Here is a 27289-nt window from a genome sequence, read left to right as displayed (position 1 = left end):
GAAATACATGTGGATATGTGTATTGCAATCAATCTATATTTTCACTTTAAATACTATAGACACTGTGTCGTGTGAAAGATGAACACACGACATTCACAAGACAGAACACTTCCTCGTGAAACTAATCTGAGAGAGCTCACAATCGTGACAATCAGACAAGTAGGTTGATTAGGAGTTCTTTCAGTTTAAAAAGAAATATAATAAAGCAGTACCTGGGCCAAGGATGCAGAAACGATAATTTTCAACACACACATTTATAATATTTGAGTTCTGTGTAATTCCCCACAAGGCTTTAGGACTCCTCTTTTCTCTACAGGACTTTTGTTAGTTAGTACTCGGATCTCTGCACTGTTAATGTGATTAAAGTACTCTTTGTCTATTGTACCATGGAGTACCAGGAGGACAGGGTTATAAGAAGAGTTTGATTGCAAAAATAATCTAAGTGTCATTTTTAGGCAGTTTAAAGTAAGTCCACTATCAGACAGAGCAAAATAAAACCTTTCCAATGATAACTCACTTGATACAAAACAAGGAATATTCTTGAAGTTATAGGAAAGAAAAAAAAATCAGATATCCTTTCTTTGTTCTTTCGCAGGTTTAAAGGGGAAGGCTAGTAACTGATCAGTGGGAATCAGTGAAAATGCTGGGAGATGATTGTTCCAATCCTTATGGGATTCATTCATGAGTTCATTGTATATCTATTGTTGTGTGAAAATGATTTGCTTCAGAACAGTCTCATATTCAAGTAATGTGCAGTTTAATGCTTCCAGTTTAGCGTCCCTGGTCAGTGACGGAGCATTAATCTGCACATTACTTGAATATGAGACCGTTCTGAAGCAAATCATTTTCACACAACAATAGATATACAATGAACTCTTGAATGAATCCCATAAGGATTGGAACAATCATCTCCCAGCATTTCCACTGATTCTCACTGATCAGTTACTAGCCTTCCCCTTTAATCACAAATATCTCAAATTAACCGGAATGGATCAACTCCTTTTGCAATGAAACTCTTCATGTACATGTACGAATATACAATGTACTGTGCCTTATGACGAATCATGTGTGTGGCGGTCAAGAATCAGAAAACATATCTGACCTTCGGGCACCCAGAGGTTTATTTCTGCAGTATGTATAATCATTGTGGTAACATTCAATGTGAATGAATGACATCTGCACAAACAAGGATAAAAAGACAAGTATCAAAAGAGTACATTGATACTGCAGGTGGGCACTATTAAAAGAAAAAAAAATAGAGTGAAACTAAACATGACCATATCCACTGTATCCTCAATGAGTAGAAAGAAACAAGCAATTTTGTACATGTACTGACTTCAAATTCATGTATTAATTTCGTTGTATCGATATTTCACTATAAGCGAACAAATTTAAAAAAAAAAAAGAGAGAGAGCTGATATTGTTGGGGACTAAATTTTTATTTGTTGTAACCGGAATTTCATTGTAGCCATGTCTATTATAACAGGAGTGCACTGTATTTGTTATTTCTTTTTGTATCTCCACTCTCACCCCTGAGTGAGCCAGTCAATCATCCCAATAGCTAGGAATCTGTGAATGAATCTGTGTCTAACACTCTTGTGGCCCAGGTTATGGTGGAAATGATCTGGCGTTGCCTCAGTACATGTATGTGGCCAGGATCAATCGTGGTATACTTCTCACTGGTTGGTTCACACTGTGCCATTTCCCATCTGCACTTTGTAAAAGCAAACATCATCCAAATACAGTGGACTCCTGTTACAACAAAGTCCTTGGGACTGGCAGTTTTCTTTCATTATATCGAAATTTTGTTAACAATAAAAAAACAATAAAAACATACAGCAGATAATGCTGCCCCGGAATTTTTACTTCATTGTAACCAGGATTTCGTTATAACCGAGTTCCTTATAATGGGAGTGCACTGTGGAAGATCTGCATTTTTGTGTTAGTGCACTTTTATGAAGCAAATCAGAAACTACAGGTATTTAGAATAAAGATGATATGGTCAATGTGAAATATCAGATCAATGCCTGAGCCAGAAAAAAAAAATGAATGTTCAGAGCTTTGGTAATGAAATCACAACCTTCCTGAGTCATTTCATGATCAGCTTTTATATCCACAGCATTAAATCAGTCTAAATGTTACAATTTTACTATATGGCTGAAAAATTCACTTCAGTCACATTGAGTTGCAGTGAAGAAATCATGTCCAGAGGAGGAGGAATGCCAACAGGAGTTTCACTCTATTTTTTAGCATAAAGTCTACAAGTTTGAGAGACTCATTGCAATGTGACTTAGTCATAGATAGGGATGAGACAATATCCATATCGAAAATGATGAAGTAACAAAATGCATTTTTTTTTTTTTTAATTACGGCATCCATCTGAAGTAAACTGAATAGATCTTGAGCAGGACTTAGTTCACTGAACAAAAATGACAAAACTATTTCTTTACAGCATGAGGACAATTTTCTAGGTCATTGCCAATCAGATGAAGGATTTTCTCTTGACAAATTCTGGAATTTGGCAAATATACAATTGGCATTTGTCATCAGTTTCTTGGAAGCATTCTCATATCTTTTTTAGATTAAACTCTTCAGTACTGTGTACAGTATGAAAAAGAATGTTCAATTACTTTTCTGACTTCAAAATACATGTTAAAAAAAATCCATCAAGACAGTGACAACAATGTGAGCTAATATTTGCAACAACAAATAACTACCAGTATATCATTTTCACACGGGAAGCTCAGCCTTCGAAGTATTTGGCTATGCAGTGCACTTCTACACAATAGGAATGTTCTTTTCATGTTCTATTTACAAGCATAATATACCAATAAATACTTTCATCTGAATTTACATGAATTACTTTTGTACATTTCAATTACAATCATGTGGCAACTACATTTGGATGACTGCTGAAAGTACTGTTTGCAATAGGATGAGTTGTGAGCATGAATGCGAGGGCCCTAAGACTGTTTTAAAGGCAAAATTACACTGCAGATTTTAACTCTCAACGTTGACCACTGTGCACCGCGTGGGAAGAGATTTTTCTGTCCTGAAAAAAGTTACTCAGTGGATCGAGTTTTAGGACATTTTACTAACCTATATACAAACATGTCATCAATATTATGTGGAGAAGGAAGCCACAACTACATTTTTTTAATAAACACATCAATAGCAACAACAACAAAAATCAAATTGGACAAAGCTATGGAACTTTAACAGAAAAAAAAAATTCTCCTTCAGCCTCAATGTATATTTCACATCTTGTACCTCACAAAAAGAAAAAAAAAAACACCTTTCAAAACAAAATTGAATCGAGACCAGCTCTGCCTATTCCAAGGCAAAGGTCTCTGAAAGTATTAAGTGGCTGGTACAACAATATCATTCACAAAAGGATAATTGAATTGAAAACAGCGGTGATATTTCCAACCCTCAAAAGACCTCATTTAGATAAGAACATGTTAAACAATTATCGACCAATTTCAAACCTGCCATTTGTTAGCAAAGTTATGGAACGTGTTTCCTTTTCACGCCTACGAGACTACTTGCAGGAGAATGATTTTCTTGATAGCCACCAATCAGCGTATCGCCCTGATCATAGTGTAGAGACATTACTTACTGACCTAACTGATCAATGTTTGAGACAAATGGATGCTGGGAATATCACTGCTGTTGTTTTACTTGATATGTCGGCAGCTTTTGATACTGTTGACCATTCCATTCTCACCCAAACTCTCAGATCTGTTGGTGTCACAGGACTTGCATTAGAGTGGTTTCAATCTTACCTTGCCAGCCGTTCACAATATGTTAAGATCAATGACAGTAACTCTGATCCGGCTGCACTTACTTGCGGAGTCCCGCAAGGGTCTGTAGGTGGACCACTTCTATTCTCACTATATCTTTCAAGGATTAGACACATTTTTGAAAGACACGACATTCAGTATCACTGTTATGCAGATGATATACAAATATTTGTATCCTTTTCACCAACCAGGACTGAACTCACTGAAGCTGTAAAACGATTGGAATTATGTATTGATGATGTTAAGGCATGGATGGAAAGAAATGGTCTCAAATTTAATGACAGTAAGTCAGAATTTATTCTGATAGGATCCAAACAGATGTTGTCTAAGGTGAATTCTGATACATGTTTTGTTAGAATCGGCAATAGTAATATCATGCCTTCGAACAAAGTTCGTAATTTGGTGTTGTTTATGATGCAAATCTGACATTCAAAGACCACATTTCATATGTATCCCAATCTGTAAGATTTCATTTGCGTAACCTGGGCTCAATTCGGAGATATTTAACTAGATCAGCAGCAGAAAAACTGATGCATGCTCTTATTTCGTCTCGTCTAGATTTCTGCAATTCTCTGTTTTGCAGTCTTCCACAAAAAGAACTCAGTAAACTGCAACGTCTTCAGAATTGTGCCGCTAGATTACTTACTTTCAAGAAGAAAACTGTGCATACTACCCCAATACTTCGGTCCCTACACTGGCTTCCTGTTGAAAAACGTATTAACTTCAAGATTCTTCTTCTTGTTTACCGTACATTGCGCAAATTTGCCCCTGTCTACCTTCAAAATACTCTTCATCTTCACCAACCACCACGTAATCTACGTTCATCAAACTCGCTAAAATTACAGGTACCTCGAATCAAGCATAATTGGGGGGATCGGGCTTTTTCATATATGGGCCCAAAACTATGGAATGGCCTACCAAAATCTCTTAGAGAAGCATCTTCCATTGATAGTTTCAAAAAGAATCTCAAGACGTATATTTTTAAATTGAATTGACAATATTGTATGCCTGTATGTAATGTATGTGTACGTATATATTGTTTGTTGGTTTATTGTCTTATTATTTTCTGTGATACTGTTGTAACGTGACACAATATGTACTCTGTTCTATAGCGCCTTGAGTATCTTTTTTAGGTAGAAATGTGCGCTCTACAAGAGTCTCACTACTACTACTACTGAATTGAGTTTTGGTGCATGTCTTTCGAGAGGGAAAGCATGATAGAAAAGTTCACAAATTGGTTTCAATTGTGAGCAACTGTAGTAGACAATGGGGGTGTTAAACATACTGGACATATAAGCTGCAATTATAGAGCTATAAGCAAATTTCACAGACCCTGACTACAGAAGGATAACAGCAGGATTCAGATGGAGGTAACTAGTCATCATAGGAAAACTGGGAGTTTCAGCTTTAGCATGAGCAATCCCAAGTGTAATCTGAATACCTTTACGTCATGTAGTTACTATTAGTTGCATCTATAGAAATCAGATTTAACAAATGTTTAGATTTCTACATACAAAACACTCTTTCCATCCAGTTTTTGAAATAGATTTCTCACACATATAAATACAATTGGCAAACAGTACAGAATGATAGGAAATTCTGAAAAATCAAACAAAACAAAACAAAAATAATACAAACAAAAACAAATTTAAAGAGATATGTTACTCGACATTCAGGCGGCATCTGTCAAGGTTTGTTTTAGTGTTTGCTTTCTTTTACTGGCATCAGGGAAGTGAAATTCTCATGATACTAAGTCTCAAGATGGATGCAGGCCTCCAGTTCTCTTTTTTACTCAGGCAAACCTTGACTCATGCAAATAGGAAGCAACTTGAGTATTGTGATTGCTTCACAGTAGCAAAAACAACATGGAAGAGCAGGATTAGTGGATAAAACAACTTAAAGATTAGATTGAAATACATGTTAACAACAACCTGATAAGTACTTGATAAAGCAAAAGTGAGCTGTAGAAGAACAGTTATAGATAATAATCCCATAGTTGAACAATAGAACTGATAAATGTACATAAAAAATCTAAAAATGCAAGAACACAATGAAATATCAATGGCTCATTCTCAATCAACAACTGTATCACAAATCGTGTAATAATTATAATCACATACTTTTACAAATACATATGTAAGTCGATAATGGTCTAATAAATTAAATTCACATGACACCTTTTTGTAAAAGCATCTAATTATTTCATTCAAATTAATGGCAAGGAAGTGATGAAGTGTCATCTCAAATGCACCTTTAGACATAGCATGGTATTATTAAGCTATCTCACTTATCAACAGTTCATCAAGGTGGATCATTTTTGTCCTGCGTATCAAACATGCTGATGAAAACATATTTTAAAAATTCAGAAAAGAAACACAATATTCAACTTCTCAAAACAATAGGAAAAACACTAAATTCAGCAGAAACATGCTGCACAGAACCCAGGAATGCTGATCATGCATCAAGCATACCACCTGCTTTACATCGGTCTGACTCAATGAGCCTCAGCAGTTTGCTACACAAAGTCTTCTCCAAGTCACACACTGTTTTCCCTTGATAGCTACAGTAGATAATTTACTGTTGGTCCACTTCCTACGCATAGCTGGCTGACTTTGGCGGGGACACACATTTTGCTTTCTCCTACAAATGATAAATATGCACACATTTTTCAATACTCACCAGCAAGGCATGCTGAAATCATCCTGGCAGGAAAGTCAGTGGATGATTGTAACAGACTGACACCACGGCATGTTACAAGGGTATCAACTATTTGGCTAAGACCATAATTTCATCAGCAGTACTCGACTATCTCTTTCCTGTGCAGAAACTCATTGACATGTGCATTCCATTCATAATTAAGGAGGATTGAAGAACATTTACCACATCTCTCTTTCTCCCTCTCCCAGTATCACTTGTGAAAAAAAGAAAATAAAACAAATCTGAAAAGTTGGGAGGGACCGTGAATACACCTGCTATATTCTATAGAATTTACAAAGAGCTCTTTTATCTACTAATTATTCATCAAATGTAAATCTATAAATATAAGTTAAGCCTCCAATATAAACATGAGCCTACATTGAATTGGACACTGTAGTGAGTGTTCTTCAGAATTTAGCAACTGCAAATACAGTAACGTTAAAAGACTTGGCTTGTACAATAAAATATCAATACAAAGACTGGACACTGTAGAGTATCTAAATATTGCTCGGATCATGTTCACTATGAAGCATTTTAAATCTCTCCAGAACTCTGGAGCATAAAAACACCAAAGTGAAAAGTATGAACAGGACTCATAAAGTCCAAAATATACAAAGAAATAAATCAGATTCACCAGCCACATACATAAAGATGTCCCAGGGCTGAGGGATACAGAAATGACAATATGTTTACAAATTTGGTTGCTTCAGTAGTGCATTGATCAAATGTTTTTTTTCACCAGTGATGTTGATGCTCAGTGACTATAGTCATATAGGCTTGCAGTAAAGTGGTGGCATCAACCATTCAAAAACACCATAATAGAGTTATAAACACTTCTAATGCAGGAAAACATTAGACACATGGGTGCAATCATGCACATATATCCCATCTGTAATGGGTAATAAACATGTCACTCAAATTAGCTCCCACTCACTGCCCTCCCACCGCCCCTCCCACTGTCCCACCCATTGGCCCTCCCACTGCCCCTCCCACCCACTGCCCCTCCCACTTCCCTGTCATCGAGGCCACATCACCTGGTCACTTCGAGGATTTGTAGCGTTGACCACATAGGGAGGTAGAGTTGATTGCTCCAAGTTTTCAACCATCTGTCTGGACTCTGTCAACAGCCTATGTAGCTTGCTGGTAGGGGACAGTCCCAGCTAGTATTGTGAAAATTGACAGAAGAACATAATGACATTTGAGTAGAATGAAAAGATTGCTTCTTATATAATACATCCATCCCTTTTCTATCACTTATTACAAAAGGTAAAGGCCAGTTCTTTGAATAATTGTTAAGTAAAGATAGGTAGTTTTTACATGTCCACTCACTTGGCCCTACCTTTGAAGGAAATTAGTTTGCTAGTTTGTTTTAGACACTTGGCATCTTGGACTTTTTTTCCACACAATGCTCCTCTTTCTCTTGTTTTGTTTGTTCTGTCTTTTTTTTTTTTGGAGGGTGGTGGGGTTCTCCTTCATATGACTGGATATTAGAATGATATTATGTATTTTCTGCTCCATATTTCGAGAAACAGTAATATGAGTAACATTTTGTGTAAGACTCTCATGAAATATGCTATGAAAGTGATATTACATTGTGAATAAGGCATCATCTTGAATATGTCACAAAATCAAAGAGATTTCATCCAAATTGTCATGAGATTAATGTATGTCTGACTTCACTCCAATTCTCACTAGTTTTCTCCTATGCTTTCATACTGGCTTCATTCATTGTAACTTCCTATTTGGCGTCATAATCTCCATCACCCAAGTTAACCCATTTATCTTTGCGAAACAGGAAGGTCCCATAAAAAGTCTATATAGAGCTGACATTCTGGCAGGGAGAGGGGTAACAGTGGCCTTTGCTATATATGAAGCCATGTACTTGGCCTAAACCCAGCACTCACCTGTTCTGTGTGGTTAGCGTCCAGCAGTTCCTCGGTATCTACACTGCTATGGTTGGCCATGACTCCTTCTCCAGCACTGCTCACTAGAGGGCTCCCTCCATTGACAGGACTGATGGAAGATGACAGGTGACCTTTCACTGGTGTGGTGGGCTTGGAGTCAAAGAAGGAACTATTCTCTCTGTTTGTGTGATGTTTCATGATGTGGACAGATGATACAAAAAAAAAATGTTGAATGAATATCAGAACCAAATTGATACTTATTGATACTTTTTAAGTTAATATTTTACGTATTTAAAGATTTGCTACTTGAGGCAAACATGGCACCTTATTCATATTCCACCCTTGTGTCTTTGGTTATGTGTGATTAGTTCATCACTTGCAAACAATTCCCACTATTCTACAATCACATTAACGTATTATACAACATCTCATTGATGTTGTTTGAAGAAAATTACTCACTTTGCATGGGCGGACACATATTACTAGAGTGTCACTAACACACCTCACACAAAACAAAATCACTATTCCACTAAGAAATTTGCAGAAGTACACTCAGCATACAGACAAAAGGGTAAGAATGAAACTGACATTACGGTCACATGACCTGACCAGTAACCAGTTACTCTGTCAATCACTGACAAGGATTTGAGAAAAAAATACATATAGGATAATCTACAGCATGATATTGACATTTAAATGTAATCCATCAAATTTTGTGATAATACTTACAAATCAGACTACAGTGTCAAGTATGTTATAGTGCTCAGCTACTGTAGTTCAACTTACACAGAAACTTTGAGTGACTCGCTGGTCTTGCTTCGTTCTCTCTGGCTCTCGGCACTCAGCTGGAGTAGGGAGAGCTCCCTCTGTTGGCGCTCATAGGCCTGCCTGAGGGAGGTGAGCTCGGCATCGGTGCGCTCCTGTTTGGAGCGCTGGAGGTCTAAGAGCTGGTCCTTACGCTTCTCTCTCTCACCTGTGTTCATTGGAGGCAGGGGAGGGGGAAGATCAGAATCATCTTTAAAGGACAAGTTCACCTTCATAGACATGTGGGTTGAGTGAATGCAGCAATATTAGTAGAACACATCAGTGATGTTTTAGCAAAATCGGACAATCCATTAAAAAGTTATGAATTTTTGAAGTTTCTGCTCAGTCACGGCTGGATGAAAAGACTACTATAGCTTGTGATGTCACATGAGTACAACGATATAAAGAAAGAATAAAGAAAATTCAACATATTTCAATTTTTCTCGCATAACAAAAGAACACTCGACTTCTCTCTTTCAGAAGGCAGGGGGAATAATATTACCCTTAACATACGTAAGTATTATGTCGAAGAAATGTGCGCTTTATTCAAAAAGTAAAGTTTTGTGAAATTCTCTTTTTATTTTCCTTATATAGTTGTACGCATGTGACATCATACACTGTAGTAGTCTTCTCTTCCAGCAGTGACTGCGCAGATACTTAAAATATTCGTAACTTTTGAACAGATTGTCCAATTTTCCTCAAACTTTCACTGATGTGTTCTACTAATATTGCTGCAGTCTCTCAATCCTTATGTATATGAAGGTGGACTTGTCCTTTAATAAGCACAAACACATACAATAACTCAAGTGACTTTGCTGCAAAATACAAAACTTTATCATATCTGCATGCTCCCATATACAAGTGTTGATTCAGCCACCATTATGCAAATCATCAACTGAACATGTATGCCATATGCTTATTGAAAAGAGATCACAGTAAACTTTCCATCTCTAACTGACTCTAGAAGAGTCATGATTTAACCAATTCTTCATCACTTTCTCATTGGTGAATAATGAGGGGATTAAAAGGCCATATATTGCTCTTGCAAACATCACAAAATTTTGCATAGATGAAGAATAATGTCCCCTAACATCTTGTATGAAATCTTATGCTAATACACCTCAGAGTTTTTAAAAAGAAATGAACTAACTCTATGTCACTAGAGAATATGCTCCCTCTTTGTACTGAGAATAACAGTTGGGTTTTCTTTCGGGGTCCGAATGAATTAAGTGGAAATCTATAGTATTGATTCCCCCTCCACTTCAAAGAAGTTTCCAGTTTTATCATTCAAAAGCTGACGAACTAACTGTCCTATACCAGTGACACCAGCAGCACATTTTCACTGCAATACTCAATATGGGAACTCCATGGCACCAGTGGCCATACTCAAGTGTGAATATCCAGCAGACTCTCTTTCTAATATGAAGGTGCTGTTTAGAGTTCATATGTGACTTGGAGACATGGGAAGGGGGAGCACAAGCATGTTTGTTGTTTGTTTTTTAAATGGTTTTGCTTTGCTTGCTTCAAAAGCAAACACGCATAAATAAAACTGGACATGATATTGCACCCTACACCTCGGTAGAAATGCTAGCAACAAAGGCACAATTGAAAGCTTCTTTATGCACTTCTGATGCCCAATCTCTTATTACCATCCTCAGACTGCCTCCCTACCCCCCCCCCCCTAAAAAATAAATAAACAATAAATAAATAGTGAACCATGCACCACTCAACCTACCAAGCTGCAATGCTATTATGTGCAATGTACTTATATATTCAATGCTTTTCCTTCAAATGGTCTATGTGTGTACAGGAAGGGGAAATGTGTTGTCAAATCTACCTTCAAAATTATAATTAGAAGCAGTGTTTTTGTTTTTGTTTTGTATTGTTTTTTTTTGGGGGGGGGGATGTGGGCAACATGATGATGGCCAAGGTATGCCTGATTTTTGGAACTGCAAGTAACACAAACTTTATTTTCAGAGACAGGACCTTGAAAGAGAGGAAGATTACAGCTGTAAATATGATTGGCAAATTAATCATGTTCCGTGATGCTATCTCAATTCCTCAAGGTGCAACATTCTGTATGTTCCCTCCCCTGACCAATCATCACCTACATAAGATCATGAGGTTACTTCATTCATACATTGAGGGTGCTAACAACAGATTGAGTTTCAGAAGTGTGTAAAGAAGCTTTGAGTTGTACCTTCATTCATACTGTATATGCCACATATTTACCGAGTTTAATTTTTCAAGAATCGAGCGATTAAATTAGCAATTGTGGAGTACAGCAGTGCATGGAAAAATGTATGCATGCATGTCACATTCATGTTGATATCATAGGTAATATTACCACGCATTTTAAAATCCATGAATAGCACACAACTCACAAAATTCGAGAAAATAAAAACTCCATGAAATATATGGTGTATGCAGTATAAGTATCTATAGGCTGTCTCACCTGCCAGCTCCAGCTCTGACTGCAGTGCCTTCAGCTCCTCCTTTAGTTTACCAACCTCTATCCTCTGCTGTGTGCTGTTGTTGACACGATCTGATAAATCAGCTGGGTATATGATACCAGACACAAACAACAGATGACCAGGGTGGCACAATTGCCATTCTATCCTTGTATTGCCACAATGACAGAACTACCAATGTTTAGCTGGGTGATACAAGTTAAGTTTTGTTTGACAGAAATATTACAAAATAAGAGAACACAGTGAAAGGTGTATTGACAACTTACTGTAAAACGAGGAATGTTCACTTGCATTTTGATTTCGCGAATTTCGCGAGAGCCAAGATTCACGAAATTAAAATGCACACAAAAGTTCTTGTCTACACTATATGCATTGAATGCCAGCGGCGCTTTGCGAAGATTTCAAGCCGCGAAAAAGGCCATCAGCTCCAATTCGCGGAAATTTCATGCCGTGAATATATGTTTTACAGCAATTAATTCCAAGGTAAGTCAGCAGAGAACCAAACGATTAGATTCAGCTATTACACCACCTACGTAATCAGTGACTCTAAGTGACAGACAACAGCATCAGTGCCATCTTGATATTATTATTATCTCCTTCTCCTCAGTCATCATCACACTCATCATAAGGACCCCATTAATCTGCCGACTTGAAACAAGGGGAATCTCACATTTCAGTCTTTCCATCTCAGACTGGCTCTCATTGAGTTGTCTCTTCAGTGTGGTCACTTGCTTCTTTTCACTCTCTCCGTGCTGTCTGGCTTCCTGATTTGAACACAATAAAAGTAAAACAAACAAAAACATGGGATGAACATGACTCTCTATTCCAAGACATTCCTCCAATATTCATCTTTTGAGATTTACACGTAGGCATAGGACTAATATAATGCATCAGACTTTAAAGTTTTGTTTCACCTTTCAAAAAAAAAAGAAGAACAAGAGACCCGCGGGTCTAGCGCTCACCTGAGTATCGCAAGTTCACCTTTCACGCAGTCACTAACCTAAATTATTCACAGCTCTACCAAAATTTGACCAGGCATTCTCAAGTAGAAGATGAAAATGTACAATAAAGGCCCAATTTTTTTTAAGATTCCTTAATTTGGGGGGATTGGGGCCCCCTGGGGCCCTCTGGGTGGGGCATGGTGCCCATTTTGATAAATTCAGATCCTGACCCCCTAGGGATGCTACCTGCCAAGTTTGACAAAAATCCATCATGAGGTTTTCAGGAAGAAGATGAAAATGTACAATTCAGGCCCCCATTTGGACCCTTCCAACCACCCCCCCCCCCCACCCCCCACCCAAGAGGGGCACCCCTGGATCTCCTATGAACAAACTTGAAACTACAGTCATTAATGTACTCACTCATAGTATTATCTCAGCTCTATAACTTCTGATTCTAGAGAAGATTTATAAAGATTCCTTCATTTGGGGGGTTTGGGACCCCTGGGGGCCCCCTGGGTGGGGCATGGTGCCCATTTTAACAAATTGAGATCCTAACCCCCTAGGGATGCTACCTGCCAAGTCTGGTGAAAATGGGTCATGGGGTTCTCAAGAAGACGATAAAAATGTACAATTTAGGCCCCATTAGAACCCTTCCCCACCCCCCTCCCCTGGGTCCCAAGGGGGGCACCCCTGATTCTGCCATGAACAAACTTGAAACTACAGTCATCAATGTACTAACTCATAGTATTAACTTAGCTCTATCACTTCTGGTTCTAGAGAAGAAGATTTTTACAGATTCCTTAATTTTGGGGGGTTTGGGACCCCCTGGGGGCCCCCTGGGTGGGGCATGGTGCCCATTTTAACAAATTGAGTTCCTAACCCCCTAGGGATGCTACCTGCCAAGTTTGGTGAAAATGGGTCATGGGGTTCTCAAGAAGAAGATGAAAATGTACAATTTAGGCCCCATTAGAACCCTTCCCCACCCCCCTCCCCTGGGTCCCAAGGGGGGCACCCCTGATTCTGCCATGAACAAACTTGAAACTACAGTCATCAATGTACTAACTCATAGTATTAACTTAGCTCTATCACTTCTGGTTCTAGAGAAGAAGATTTTTACAGATTCCTTAATTTTGGGGGGTTTGGGCCCCCCTGGGGGCCCCCTGGGTGGGGCATGGTGCCCATTTTAACAAATTGAGTTCCTAACCCCCTAGGGATGCTACCTGCCAAGTTTGATGAAAATCGGTCTTGGGGTTTTCAAGAAGAAGATGAAAATGTAAAAAGTTTACGCACGACGCACGACGGACGACGGACGACGCACGACGCACGACGCACGACGCACGACGCACGACGGACGCCGGACGAAGGGCGATCGCAATAGCTCACTTGAGCCTTTGGCTCAGGTGAGCTAAAAAAGCTAAGTCTGGTAATTTCGTTTTCTTTTCTTTTAAACAAATGTCATACACTCTTGGTTGTGCATATTTCATTAAAAGGGGATTAAAAAAATCAATATTATAGACAAACTTAGGGCTAATACACAGAAGAGACATAACTGGTAGGTTTCCAAACTAGACTGTTAATGAACAGTATTCACGTCAAGTCTCCTTACCTTATGGGCAAGGTCCAGTTTCTTAAGGCTCCCTGTGAGGTCTGATATGTGGGACGAGGCATCAAGGAGATCCTTTTCCTATAAGGAAGAGAGGCAGTGCAAACATCTCAACATCACTCACAGGCAGCAGTTGGATTCCTAGCACATGCTGACTTGGGATTTTTATTTACATGAAGGAATATCTGAAATCTCACTCAAAGATTTATATAAAGAGAGACATCACCTTCCGAATCAATCAACAAACAGATAGAAAAATAGCTTGTATCTTCAGTATTCAAATCATCCCGTATACATTATTTTTTTGCAAACATATTTTGCGAAGAGGACTTGAAAAGCAAAACTAAAACTCCAGCAAGATATGGTATGTAAGTGGCCAGGGACCTATGGTGGTTTGCCAATGCACTTGAAATTTCTAAATGGAAAGCAAATCATAATAAACATGCGCTTGTGAAAAAAAGGGAGACTTTCTGAATGAGCCCTTAACACAGTCTTTTCTCAGTAAACCCACAAAAGGATGCAATTGTTCAAAACAGCAATATATTCTATTTCGTTTTTGAAAAATGTGAAAGAAACTACATGACAGTAACGCGACAGAAATTTTAGAACAAATGATAAATTAATCTTGAAACAGTGCACAGTACTGGCATGCTTATGTCTGCATTAATAGCAATGTGCTGAATAAGCAATTCAGTAACTACATTAACTTTGATGTCATTTGTCTACATTTGCTGGTTTACAAGAATCTGTGAATTCAGAATTTACAAGTAGGTACTGTTCGATGAAAGGTTCTAGTTTTTCTTCATCCAAAATCTTTGTCATATCCTGGAAGAAACACAGATGCGACATCAGAATTGTTTCAAAAGTGTTTGAAGTTTCATACATTGGATCTGTCCCCACCTGAAATTCAATTACCAGCATCAAAACAACATTTTTCCCACAGTATCCTGGGTCAAATGTCTCCCTCATTTGTTACTGAATGGATAACAAACTAACAAACATACCTTCAGTTTGATAACTGCTGATAACTCTTGCTCCCTGGCCTCAAAGTGGCTCAGTTTCTCTGACAAATTGTGCATGGTAGCTTTCAGGTGGGCATTATCCTCCTACGAGAAGACAAGACAAACCAGAGGTCAGTAATGCATTGTGTAGTCCTATCACATCTTTAGAAAAGAATATTGTTTTTTATAGTCTATATCATGCCAAGAAATTTCAAAGTGGGTGCTCTTAAAGAATTTTGACAAACCCGGATCATATAAGAAATGATGATTCTGTTAGGAATATACAGGAAGCTACAATCTCTAGGATTAAAATGCTATTTCAAATTTGGGGAGGTTTTTTTTTTTTTTTATAGTCTCCCTCTGTAGCACTTTAAACTCTTCAAATGCCATGCACTGTATGTTCCCTCCTCCATTAGTCATCATCAATGCAGAAGGCCATCAATCAGCCATATTCATTCTTTATATATATCAAAAGAGTGAGCAAAAAGAAAAAAAAATTGAAAGGAATGACTTGGTGAGAAGACATGTACCTGTGCCTCCTTTGCTTGTTGCTTGGCAGCTGTGGCCCCATCAGACAGCTGACGGAGCTGCTGTTGCATGGTCTCAAGAGCACAGGCCTTTGATTGGTCCTGAGAAGACACCACCTTTAGCCTTGTCTTCAGACTCTTTATGTATTCACTGCGATTTTTCAACTCCCCTATAGGCAAAAATTGAAGCAAACCACACTGTGTTACGCTGCAAAAAACCCCAAACAAATAAACAACAAAAAGGTACTTGGCAGAGAAAAATACTGAGCAAGATAAGAGGCAAAAAATTCAGTATAATCGTTTACCATCAAAAAAAAAAAAAAATTGATAAAAATGAAGCTTTTAATCAAAGTGAACTACCAGGAAAACTTTGAAATGGTTTTGAAGGTGATGTCCAAATGTTTATGCTGGCTCTAAAGAGAGAAATTATGTGGAAGAAGGGCAGAAAGTTTATTGATCTAAACGAAATGTATCAATGAGTGTACCCAGGAACACTTGCCAGCCACCACCACATAATCTATGCATTGACTGAAATGTGGATTCATATATTGTACAAGTGTACTCCTATAAGATGGTGATATTGATCCTAATCAAATGATTGGCTGAGAGCAATCAAGTAACCAGTCTTTCACTTTGCTTAATATGCCCAGCAGACATAAGTTTTTGCTAGTGACCAGTACTAATGACAAGTACTTACGACCAGTAACAACAACTCTTCAGATATAATTGCTCAAATATGTAACTTTGTAACACCACAGTTGGCTTGCTGTAATCTACAAAAGCCTTGACAAGTCCATCATACAGGAGGATTTGGCCAACAAAGTGCCAAACATGGATAATATGCGTAGTATTGGCAGAAACTTCATTTTCAGCAGAAAATATCTTTGGCCGTGTTGTTTCATTACCTATTAATTTACAAGGTAATGATGACCATCTCCTCTCAGATGCATCACGTACAGTAGTTCATATTGCATTGTTGTGTGTGTGCCTGTGGCTTCGTAGTCACATTCTTACTCAGCTTGGAGCTAGTGTTGCTGTAGCTGGCCTGGGATTTTCCAAAGAAAATAATCGTTCAACTTCCAATAACTTAAGGAATATGAAATGCAGGAAATGACACATGGAACTGAAACTGGCAGTACCAAGAGGAGTATCAAGTTTGGACTGAACAACTATGAGACATATCTCTGTCGGAAACAACTAGAGCTTCCCGAGATTGCAGCAGACGGGCCTCGGCTGGACGGTGTATTGCAGGAATTCTACTTGAGCCTGGCATAGTAAGAAATCCATGCAGGCAATCAGATATGGTGGGCAAAGACACTTTTTGGACAAACACAACATTGACATTTGCAATATCGAAATGTTTTCAAAAAGCTTGAAGATGTTCAAAGCAGTCCTGATCAAGTTAAAGAAAGACGGAAAGGAATAACTCAAGCATAACCCTGCAATGTTGGTGACATACAAATATTTCAGAACTTGCCATTGCTAGATTTTGATACCCCTGCTAGTTTGCAGAATAAGGTTTTTATTGATGCGATGATGTACTTCTGCAATGGGGCTGTGAAAATCTTAGAGAAATGAAGCCAGATGATTTTGAAGTTCACAATGATGAAGGTGGCCTTCAATTTGTTGTCAAGAAAGATCAACTGACCAAAAATAACGGTGAAGATGTTGATGAGATTCCAACAGTGGTGTCATGTCCGATATTCCACAAAGTGCAAAGTGTCCAATTGAATTTATTCACCAAATATGTTTCAAAACTTAATAAGAAGTGGTCCTGTCTGTGGCAAAAACTGAAATCTCCCACAAAGACAAACGACAACAGTGACAGCTCCTGCAGTCCTGGTATTGCAATGCTCCACTCAACAAAAATTCATCAGGAAACATGATGTAGGAAATTTCTCAGAAAACAGGATGCACTACTAAGCTTTACAACAATCACTGCTTATGAACTACCTGTATTACAGCACTGGATAGTGCAGGTTTTGAGTCCAGAGACATTCTTTCTGTGAGTGGCCACCATAGAAAGCACTCTTAGACTCTATAGCAAGACAAGTCATGAAAGGAGGCTGCCTCTCTTGATAGCCATCTTGGTGTGAAGCTCCATGTCCTATGGCACAAGCGCCAGCAGGACCAGCTGAAAATCCGAGGCTGGGCAAACCTTTGAGTTCAACAAGTTCCAGCTCAACTTACTTGAGCCCACGACTGAAAAGGCAAGTCACAATGGAAAGAAATGCTTCTCAAAAGTAGTTTCCAGTTTCAGCGCCTACTCCAGATAGCCCCCAAATTGTAGATGTTCAGTTCATGTTAATTTACACGTCAGCATGTCACAGGAGGAAGTACATCAGGAAATTCTTCTAGTACAAAAGCCTTCCAAATCTGTGATTGCATGGTGAACATCTACACTATCCTGGACAAGAAGTAGACATAAAGATCTATGACCATAGATCTCTGTACTGTATTTGAATTAGAGGTTTTAACGATCCTTACAATTTGACATATTTTCAAGTTGACATTCACAAGGCTTGACATTCAGGTTTCATTAAAAAAGGTTAGTGCTATTAAGTACTTAATTTCTCATGTTAGGCCCATTTCTATATAGCTCAATGGGTATAGGGCAATTATCCCTGACCCTTCCCCTGACCCTAGAATTAGAGGTTTTAAAGATCCTTACAATTTGACATATTTTCAAGTTGACATTCACAAGGCTTGACATTCAGGTTTCATTAAAAAAGGTTAGTGCTATTAAGTACTTAATTTCTCATATTAGGCCCATTTCTATATAGCTCAATGGGTATAGGGCAATTACCCCTGACCGTTCCCCTGTCCTTGACCCTAATCCTAATCCTGAACCTAATCCTATCCCTAACCCAAACTCTAACCCTAAACCTAACTCTAAACTTAATCTTCACTCTAACCTTATCACTAACCAGTATTTAGCCGAGAGGGGGGGGGGGGGGGGGGGGGGGAGGAATAATTGCCCTGATATGCATGAATGCATGGGTGTAATTAAGTTACATTATCAAGTGACAAGGATCCATGTCATCATTTTATAAAACAAATAATGCATATTACTTAGTCAGGCATTAGTATAAAATTATCCACCCCAGTAGAACTTTGAAACTGTCAGAAACATACCTGGCTTCACCTCATATGTTTCAGACTGTTCCATAGTTACTAGTATCAGGTGGATAATTCTCACTAATGCCTTCTGTAATGTGAATTATATTGTATATTATTATACATACAAGCCACTTTTTCGATACAATAAAACCATGTATCAATATTCCTGCAAGGGGTTTGCTTGATGACATGCAATATTGTTAGCATAATACCTGTCCTATGCATTTTACATTATCTGTATCAATGGAGAAAAAGAGTACAATATTGTTTCCAATATTGTACTCTGCTGTCAATAACGCACTCAAATGTTTCTTTATACGCATGCGCTGTATCGCTTGCAAAGAAAGCAAAGTGTAGTGGCATTGCGCGATGAGGTTGAGAAATACGCGAAGAGGTTGAGAAATGCCATAGGAGTACACGTAAATCGTCTGTGCTGTCCGCGGCATTTGCTCGCTGATATGCTCTGTACTGTGCTTTGCTGTGCGTAGATATCGACGTCCGTATACAAGTTGAAAGGTTAGAATTTGTAAACAACAATGGTTGCCTCCACAAAACGGTTCGCGACTCTAAGACTCTGACGAATTCAAAAATATTCTGAAAGAAAAGGATGCGTTGAACACACGAAAGGCAACAAAAAGTGCTCTAGATGTTTTTAGAGCATATTTGACAGAGAAGGAATTACCATTCAACTTCGAGCAGCTCGATAAGAACGGACTTTCGGAAATACTTGCCAAATTTTACGTCAAGGTGAGAAAAACCGATGGTGAGTATTACAAATGATCGTCTTTAGTTTCCATCCGTGCCGGACTAAATCGTCATTTGAAGGATTGTTATGATGGTCAAATAGACATAATCAAAGACAGTGAATTTTCTGATGCAAACCAGTCGTTCAGGGCAGCAACAGTCCAGTTGAAAAAGGCAGGGAAGGGCGATGTGGAGCATCATCCCTCAATAGACGTAAACGACATAGACAAACTCTATAAATTCGGAGTTTTCAACCTAAATAGCCCACATGGGCTCCAGCGGAAAGTGTGGTTCGAATTGATGGTATACATATGTCATAGAGGCAGGGAAAATCTCCGAGAACTAAAAAAGAATCACTTCACTGTGAAAAGAGATTCTAACGGACGTGAATTTGTTGCACAAGCAAAAGATGAACTTACCAAGAAAACTCGGGAAGACAGCACAGCGTCCAGAAAAGACGCAGGCAGAATGTATGCCACTGGCGATGAGCAATGTCCGGTAGAATCATTCAAGAAATATGTTGGAAAACTCAATCCGAGTTGTGATGCTTTCTTCCAGTCAGCTAAGATGAATGCCCCAGAATCTGGACCATGGTATAAAAATTCCCCATGTGGGGTACATACTCTCGGAAATATGATGAGAACCTTATCTGAACAGGCAGGCTTGTCAAAACCGTACACCAATCACTGTTTGCGTGCCATATGTATCACCATCTTAGATTCCAGAGGATTTTCATCGCAAGAAATTTGCCAAGTGTCTGGTCACGCCAACGAAGGTTCTATTGCGTCATACACTGGAACTGTTAGCGACAACAGAAAGCAGAACATTTCCGATGCCTTATCAAATGCCCTTGGTAAAGGCGATGTCGGCAAAGTTCCACGGATTGATCCAGCAAGTGTGTCAATTGCACCATCAACAGTTAGCAGAGCACCAAATATTGATGTTGAGAATGTAAATCCTGTCTCTGACACAGATTTGTTAGAGGCTATCAACTTCGACTTAGATTTCGCATCATTATCAGGCTCCCAAGAACTCATGATTCATGAGGAAACAGAGCAGACTGATATCTTAACACCAGTAGACAATAATGTTGTTCCTCGTGGCTCGGTGACTCAGGCATCTAGCACAAGATCTACAACCCATACCAGTCGTACGATGCAGTTGCAACAAAGCCCATTCATGTTGAATAACTGCCATGTTACGATAAACTATTATAAAAAATAACACCAAACCTGTAAATACTGTAAATAAGTTGAGAGATGTGTTTGAAACTTTTACACCAATTACTGTTGGAAGTGAACCGTGACTGTTACTGAGTTACTGTTACAAGTTACTGCTACGAGTTATTTTACATGGAATGGACTCCAACTGTACGTGTACTTCATTGGATAATAGATCATTTGGACGTCTATTGGATAATGGTGAGTGAAACCCTTTTTCATTTTTTTTTTTTTTTTTTGAAATTGAATGTGGTGTTGTCGTAGAAAGTGGTTTGTATGTATAATAATAATAATATTGGATTTCTTTTGTGGTATATCAGATATATTGCATTCATCAACATGAATATTGCACGAGCCGAAGACGAGTGCAATATTCATGTTGATGAATGCAATATATCTGATATACCACTCAAGTGCATCCAATATTATATAAATAAGTTACCTTCATAGCGGGCACACTTAGTCTCCAGTGCCAGGAGTTTCTGTCGGTCCTGCTCCCAGGCTAGAAGCTGGCGCTGGTGGGAAGCTACCATCTCATTCAGCTCCCGATCTCTGTCCTGGAGCTCATGGATCAGAAGCTGGAGCTCACGCCGCTGCTTCTGGATTGTGGTGTTTTCAAGGTCAGAGGCATAGCTCTTCTGCAAAAACAAAACAGAGTAGGTGGTAGGCCAGCCTCATAAGTATGATGCGTGCAGCTCATAATCATTAAAACTGGGTTATATTCTATAATCCCCAAGTTCTAGAAGCGAAAACTTTTAAATGAGATGAAAGAGTCTTGTGACTCTGAAAACATACTCCTATTTTTCTCCCCGGAATGAGAACTGAAACTATTCTGGTCTACTTGGAGGCCAGCTTCTATTAAAAGTGAACATTGCATATTTCTGATTTGATTTGTTCTGCTATGCTACAATTTCTTGTGACTTCTCTAAACAGAATTGTATAATATATGTGATGAAATTCTAGGCAAGCGCTATTTCACAGCACAATGAAGTAGGCTTGATCAATAACATCAATCATACCTTTGGCGATGGAGAGCCCTGCAGCAGGGATGCAGGGGAGGAGTGCAGTCTGTGGGGACTGGAAGAGGCTGGTGCTAGCTCTGTTACACTACTGCTCCTCTTTCCCATCAACCCCACCTTACTCATGTCAGCCCCTGCAGCCAAGGGAGACTTTTTAGAAGGGGTGCCAGACTGCCTGAAACCAGGTGGAGAAGGCCCAGCGTGGCAAGAGAGCAGTGTAGGGTAGGAGATAGAGGAAGGCATCCCATCAGAAGACTTTGGTGTGCTGTGGAAGGGCTCTGACGAAAAGTTCTCTGGTCACACACAGGTTACAAAGTGCAGTCCAATCATTGATTGTTGTAAAGAACAAAATAAAAATGCAACATGTAGCAAAGCTTACTTTTACTTTGAAAATATTTGAAGACTACAGGCATGCTGGTAGGGGTCAGAGAAATATTATCTAATAAAGACCAAAATGTCTATCATTTCTATCAATGAACATCTGATTCTATATGAAATTACAAAAGGTATGCCTGTCACAAAGATCCACACTGCTGTTGGTAGTCTTGAGAATGAAATGATCATTTTGGATACAGCCATTTAAAAAAGAAAATAAAAAATGTCTTCAAAAAGTATCCTTCGAAGCATCATTTCAGTTAATTACAACAGTATCGCTTGATTTCAAATAGATTGTGCCATATAAGGATTCACTGAATATACAATTCTGTGATAGTTAAAGAACATAATGGCAGTGTTGTCAGCATGTAAAGAGATGTATTACACTTGCACTGCTATAGTAATGCCAGAAAAGTTTCCCTCAAATGATGATGGGCACTCTGCAGTTTTATTATTGGGATTGGACACCAAGATTGTACCTCAACATTTCCTTATTTGATCAAGGATATGATTATTATGTGGTATAGTAACTAAATTCTATGGAAATTTTAATCAAGCATATCCAAAATGGCTATGCAAAGCAGCTAGCACTACATCCTTGAATGAACATATAGCATGTATCTATATGTTTTCTATGAGTTACGTCCTGTTCCAGTGATACTGGGTGCTAATCATGTATATAAGTTCCAGGAATTAAAGTACCTTGGTTAAGGCAAATCCATGATCAACCACAGCTGTTTTTTGTTTTATTTCCATAAGTTACAAGTTTCCTGGTGAGTTCTCCTGTGATTTTAGTGAAAGCTTCAGGGTAATCTACCACTAACAAAACTTTGTGCCAGTGCTCCACTGAGAATAAAACACTGGTTATACCTGTCCATCTCCTATCAGCCGGGGTTCCATGCTTGGTGGGGAAAGGTGAAGGATCTCCATACAAAGAGGACAAGTCCCTGACAACAGGAGCTCTGCTGGTCTCTGACATGCTGTTCATTCCTGCAAGCAAAAGCAATTTGTTGGAACCAAAGGAAAGTTTCTAAGAACACAAGTACATATGTGATAACAATCATGGGAGAACCTCACTGTGTCTTGGACAAATGGATAACTTGGACAAATAGTTGATGACTCTGTTTGGGTCCAGATTAATCTGATAAATCTTCTATGGTGTATTCTCCCAGGCTGCATCGATCCAGGCCCATCTATCCATGATCTAAACCAAACCCCATGAGAATAGCAGAAATTTACAAGATAAAAGTAATTTACTTGTGACTAGGATTACAGAACTGATATGTTGCAGTAACCAACTAGAATAAATGAAATGACTGGACGAAACAATACAGGAGGATGCCATATTTCCTTTGATTGATGTGATTTAGTAAATCACATGTTTTGTAGAAGAACCCTACCTCTATCATTATATGCTCAAACCATTAAATGGGTCTACCACTTGACCAGGTGTAGAAAAGGTCATGACCCATGCATGTTCGAACTTGTTTTTGCAAAGGACAAGGACATCATCCATAGTGTTGACACAATCTCTCTAACCTTAGGAAGTTCGATCTAGTCTAGCTCCATTTGAAATGATTTAGGGAAGAGAGAGATCATGTAAATGCTCAATATTGCATTGTACAGTAGACCTCGGCCTCTACCATTGTCTAACTACTCCATCCTTAACCCCGGGGTGCTCCTTTGGTACACAGTTATACTTGGATCTATAATTTAAAGCGTTCGGGCTGGTCGCAGTTATAATTACTCCCTCCTAACGTTAGATCTACTGATCTGGGTCTACTACTCTAGATCATAGAAAACTTCTACTAGCGGATTGACTATAAACGTTAGACTCTAACACGTTAGGAGTCTAGTACAAGTATAGCCCGACCAGACGCCGTCTGTGTACAGCGACAGGGCTGTGTATTACTATTAGTATGACCAAGCGTTGTGGGACCGGACGCATACATGGAGTCACTTTGAAGGGGAAATCCAACGATTTAGCAGGTTAATTCTCACACCGTTTTCAGAGTATGTTGTCTAGTATATGAGGAGTCTATATCAAGTCTTTGAGTGAGGTTAAGGGTGCATATTCTATGTAAAATAGGTAAGTTTTCATGCGCGAACTGAAGTGTCCGGAAACACAACCCCCCCCCCCCCCCCATGGGCCCATCATCATAGTTTCATATCATACAACTACAAGTAGAACGCAGAAGTGTGTAGTATGGTTGGGTGTTCATAATACCGGCCACCTAACGTTTTTCTATCAATAGAAACGTGAAAAATCTCACAATTTGCCTGAAATTTTACTCACGTGTGGAGAAAATACTCCGGATTCACAAGCGCGCACTGAAAATGCGATCTCAGTTCGGGAAACCCACTCACAACCCCCTCCTTATAAGTAACCCGTCCCCCTTATAAGTAACCCCGTCCCCCTTATAAGTAACCCCCGGGGCACCCCTTATAAGGAGTCTCCACGCTTTTTTGCAATGCAACGCGAAAATGAAAGGACTGCGGCAATTCGCTTGATTATGTCCATAAAGCTTCACAGGTTTCCTAGTTACTCACGAAATTTGAGCAAAATCGGTTCGAGGCATCATATCTAAAATCATGGATTTAAATGCGATGTCAAACGACCCATGCGAATGCTGAAATGCGAGCGACTACTGGCGTGAGTGTCGCCAGGCGCGGCGGCGCGGCAATGCTTCAGTGCAGACGTGGCGACTGAGTACATCATACTCAGTCGCCACGTCTGCACTGAAGCATCGTTTGACATCGCATTTAAATCCATGATTTTAGATATGATGCCTCGAACCGATTTTGCTCAAATTTCGTGAGTAACTAGGAAACTTGTGAAGCTTTATGGACATAATCAAGCGAATTGCCGCAGTCCTTTCATTTTCGCGTTGCATTGCAAAAAAGCGTGGAGACTCCTTATAAGGGGTGCCCCGGGGGTTACTTATAAGGGGGACGGGGTTACTTATAAGGGGGACGGGTTACTTATAAGGAGGGGCCCCTCTTGTGAGTGGGTTTCCCGAACTGATCTGAGGTACGCGCTCTAGATGGCGGCTTCGAACGGGTGGGGTGTCATTTTTTCCGCACTCAGTTGCCCTGCTCATTTCAACCGACCACCCTGACAATACGTATAAAGGGCACTTAAATGCGTTTTTTCGACAGGCCGCTGTTTATTTCTAGCCGTCATTTTTCCCCCCAATAATATTTGAATATATTTTGAATCCTTCGATATTACTTTTGAAGGACTGTTTGATGAATTTGAAGTGATTTTCATTAGGAAACTTTTCATCATAATTGAAATAAATTAGATGATGAGTCGGTTTGTTTTTTCACATTCATTTCTCGTTTCTGCTTCTACTCGTACGGTCGTAGCGGGCGACAAAATAATGATGTCATGTGTAATATACTGTGTAATAACGTGTGTGCACGATCGTACAAGCGGCGGTGACAATTTTGCGGTCAAAATCGTCAAATTTATTACGGAAGGATACTCTACAGGTGCTACATCTAACATTAACAACGAGTCAGCAAAGGTAGGCCACTGCCGGCCTAGTAGTAGTTACACGATAAATCTTATTCGATTTTGCTAAATTTCGTTAATTTAGAGGGAATACTTATTTGTTTTCGCCTCATTTTACTCGGTAGCGTAGCCCAGTGAAGAATCGAACACCGTTGCGCGTAGTCCCATGCGTACATTTTCTTTCTGTACGCGCAATGCCATTATTATAATGCGCGGTCGGTCGTTATGCACCCGGTCGGTGGGTTGCACACCTACCATACTAGTAGGATAGAGTCTAGATTTGCACCTTGAACCTTGAATGGGTAATCCCTGCAGCAGCTCGTAGAAAGCTAAACTGGGATTTCTAATCCTACTTGCAGATCTAGGCTTATTTAGGCCTTATCGTTACTGTAAATTAAATTAATTCTGACCTGCTTCTTACCGTACCATAAGCATAACAGTAACAGGCACAACATAATGCTCAGTACACGGGACTGTGGCTGTGCCCAACTATGGAATCTCTCTGCAGCGCTCGTTGTTAATTCATGTTTCATACAAATTACGTGACTTAATCACGTAATATCGGCGATATAGACCAGTGTCGGATAGCAACATTTGAGCTTGAACATGAATCGGCAATCTTACCAAACAAACATCTGAACTTGTCTACTGCTTCAGAAAGCCTGCGCTCTCGCGGCCGTTCGAATTTTGTGCCTCTTCGCAACCGATCGAAGCGAGTTCACCAGTACCATTATAGAAAAAGAAGGGAAAAAAATAAAGACAAACAAGAACAACAACATAAACTACTTGATGAGTCGTTGCTAGGCTTATTTACCAGTCGTTTCGTTATATTTGAATATTGTCTTTCCTGGTACAGTCATGTTTAAGTTTATCATTGTTTATGTACACCGAAAAATGCAAAAAGAGGACATTTTGCAACAACTGTTCTGTTTTCTCGTTGTCGTTCTGCTGCTTCTTTTTTGATTGACTCATGGTGGCAGAAAACGTAGGGAACAACTGTCATTTTCTTCCAGCCTGTTGGTAGTGAGTGTTCTGCAAAGAGATTTCTCTCCACCTCCTCCTCTTTGGTGTTCTGTTTAATCATAAAGCGGTTTTTGTCTCAAACCAATTTTAATACACGTAGAGGTATGTGTCAGGGCCGGTGCACTGTTTTCAAAAGTGTGGGGGCCAACTTCCGAGTTTCATGAGCTAACAAGCAAAAAAAAAAAAAAAAAAGGTCCTCAGCTCATCTCTCCCCGTCCACTTCCGGGTTTCTTCTGCTGACAAGCAAAAAAAAAAAAAAAAAGGTCCTCAGCTCATTCTCTCCCCTCCCATTTTCCCATTTATAGTGCTACTTACGTACTTCCGGGTTGAAAAAAGTGTGGGGGCCGAAAGTCATGACACCTTATGTATTCCTTTGTATGGTGCACAAAAAGTGTGGGGGCCCGAGCCCCCACGGCCCCCACGGCTGCGCCGCCCTTGTGTGTGTGATAACTCCTGGCTCAAACTCAACTGACTTAAATCTACAACATCATATATGGGACTACGAACACTTCATGATCAA

General features: G+C 39.3%; 1 protein-coding gene across 1 annotated transcript; it reads right to left on the bottom strand.

The window, feature by feature from the left end:
- Positions 1 to 7516: 7516 nt before the first annotated feature.
- LOC139724735 (uncharacterized) lies at positions 7517 to 26453 on the bottom strand. Its single transcript, XM_071635857.1, has 12 exons — positions 26371 to 26453; positions 23100 to 23219; positions 21855 to 22147; positions 21278 to 21473; positions 15755 to 15921; positions 15228 to 15329; positions 14227 to 14304; positions 12350 to 12443; positions 11664 to 11765; positions 9191 to 9377; positions 8405 to 8582; positions 7517 to 7660 (listed from the first exon to the last, which is right to left on the bottom strand). The coding sequence occupies exons 2-12, from the start codon at positions 23215 to 23217 to the stop codon at positions 7517 to 7519; spliced, it is 1659 nt and encodes a 552-aa protein (XP_071491958.1). The 5' UTR covers positions 23218 to 23219; positions 26371 to 26453.
- Positions 26454 to 27289: the final 836 nt, after the last annotated feature.

Source organism: Diadema antillarum, unplaced genomic scaffold (assembly GCF_040938485.1).
Source record: "Diadema antillarum isolate AM-2024a unplaced genomic scaffold, OU_Dant_1.0 scf00000226, whole genome shotgun sequence".
Taxonomy (NCBI): domain Eukaryota; kingdom Metazoa; phylum Echinodermata; class Echinoidea; order Diadematoida; family Diadematidae; genus Diadema; species Diadema antillarum.
This window is presented reverse-complemented; position numbering and strand designations above follow the sequence as displayed.

Excerpts from the sequence above, each read along its gene's own strand:
- LOC139724735 (XM_071635857.1), bottom strand. The coding sequence starts at position 23,217 with ATGAACAGCATGTCAGAGACCAGCAGAGCTCCTGTTGTCAGGGACTTG. Across the intron at positions 15,330-15,754 it reads AACAAGCAAAGGAGGCACAG|GAGGATAATGCCCACCTGAA; the intron begins GTACATGTCTTC and ends GTCTTCTCGTAG. Across the intron at positions 14,305-15,227 it reads CAGCAGTTATCAAACTGAAG|GAAAAGGATCTCCTTGATGC; the intron begins GTATGTTTGTTA and ends TCTTCCTTATAG.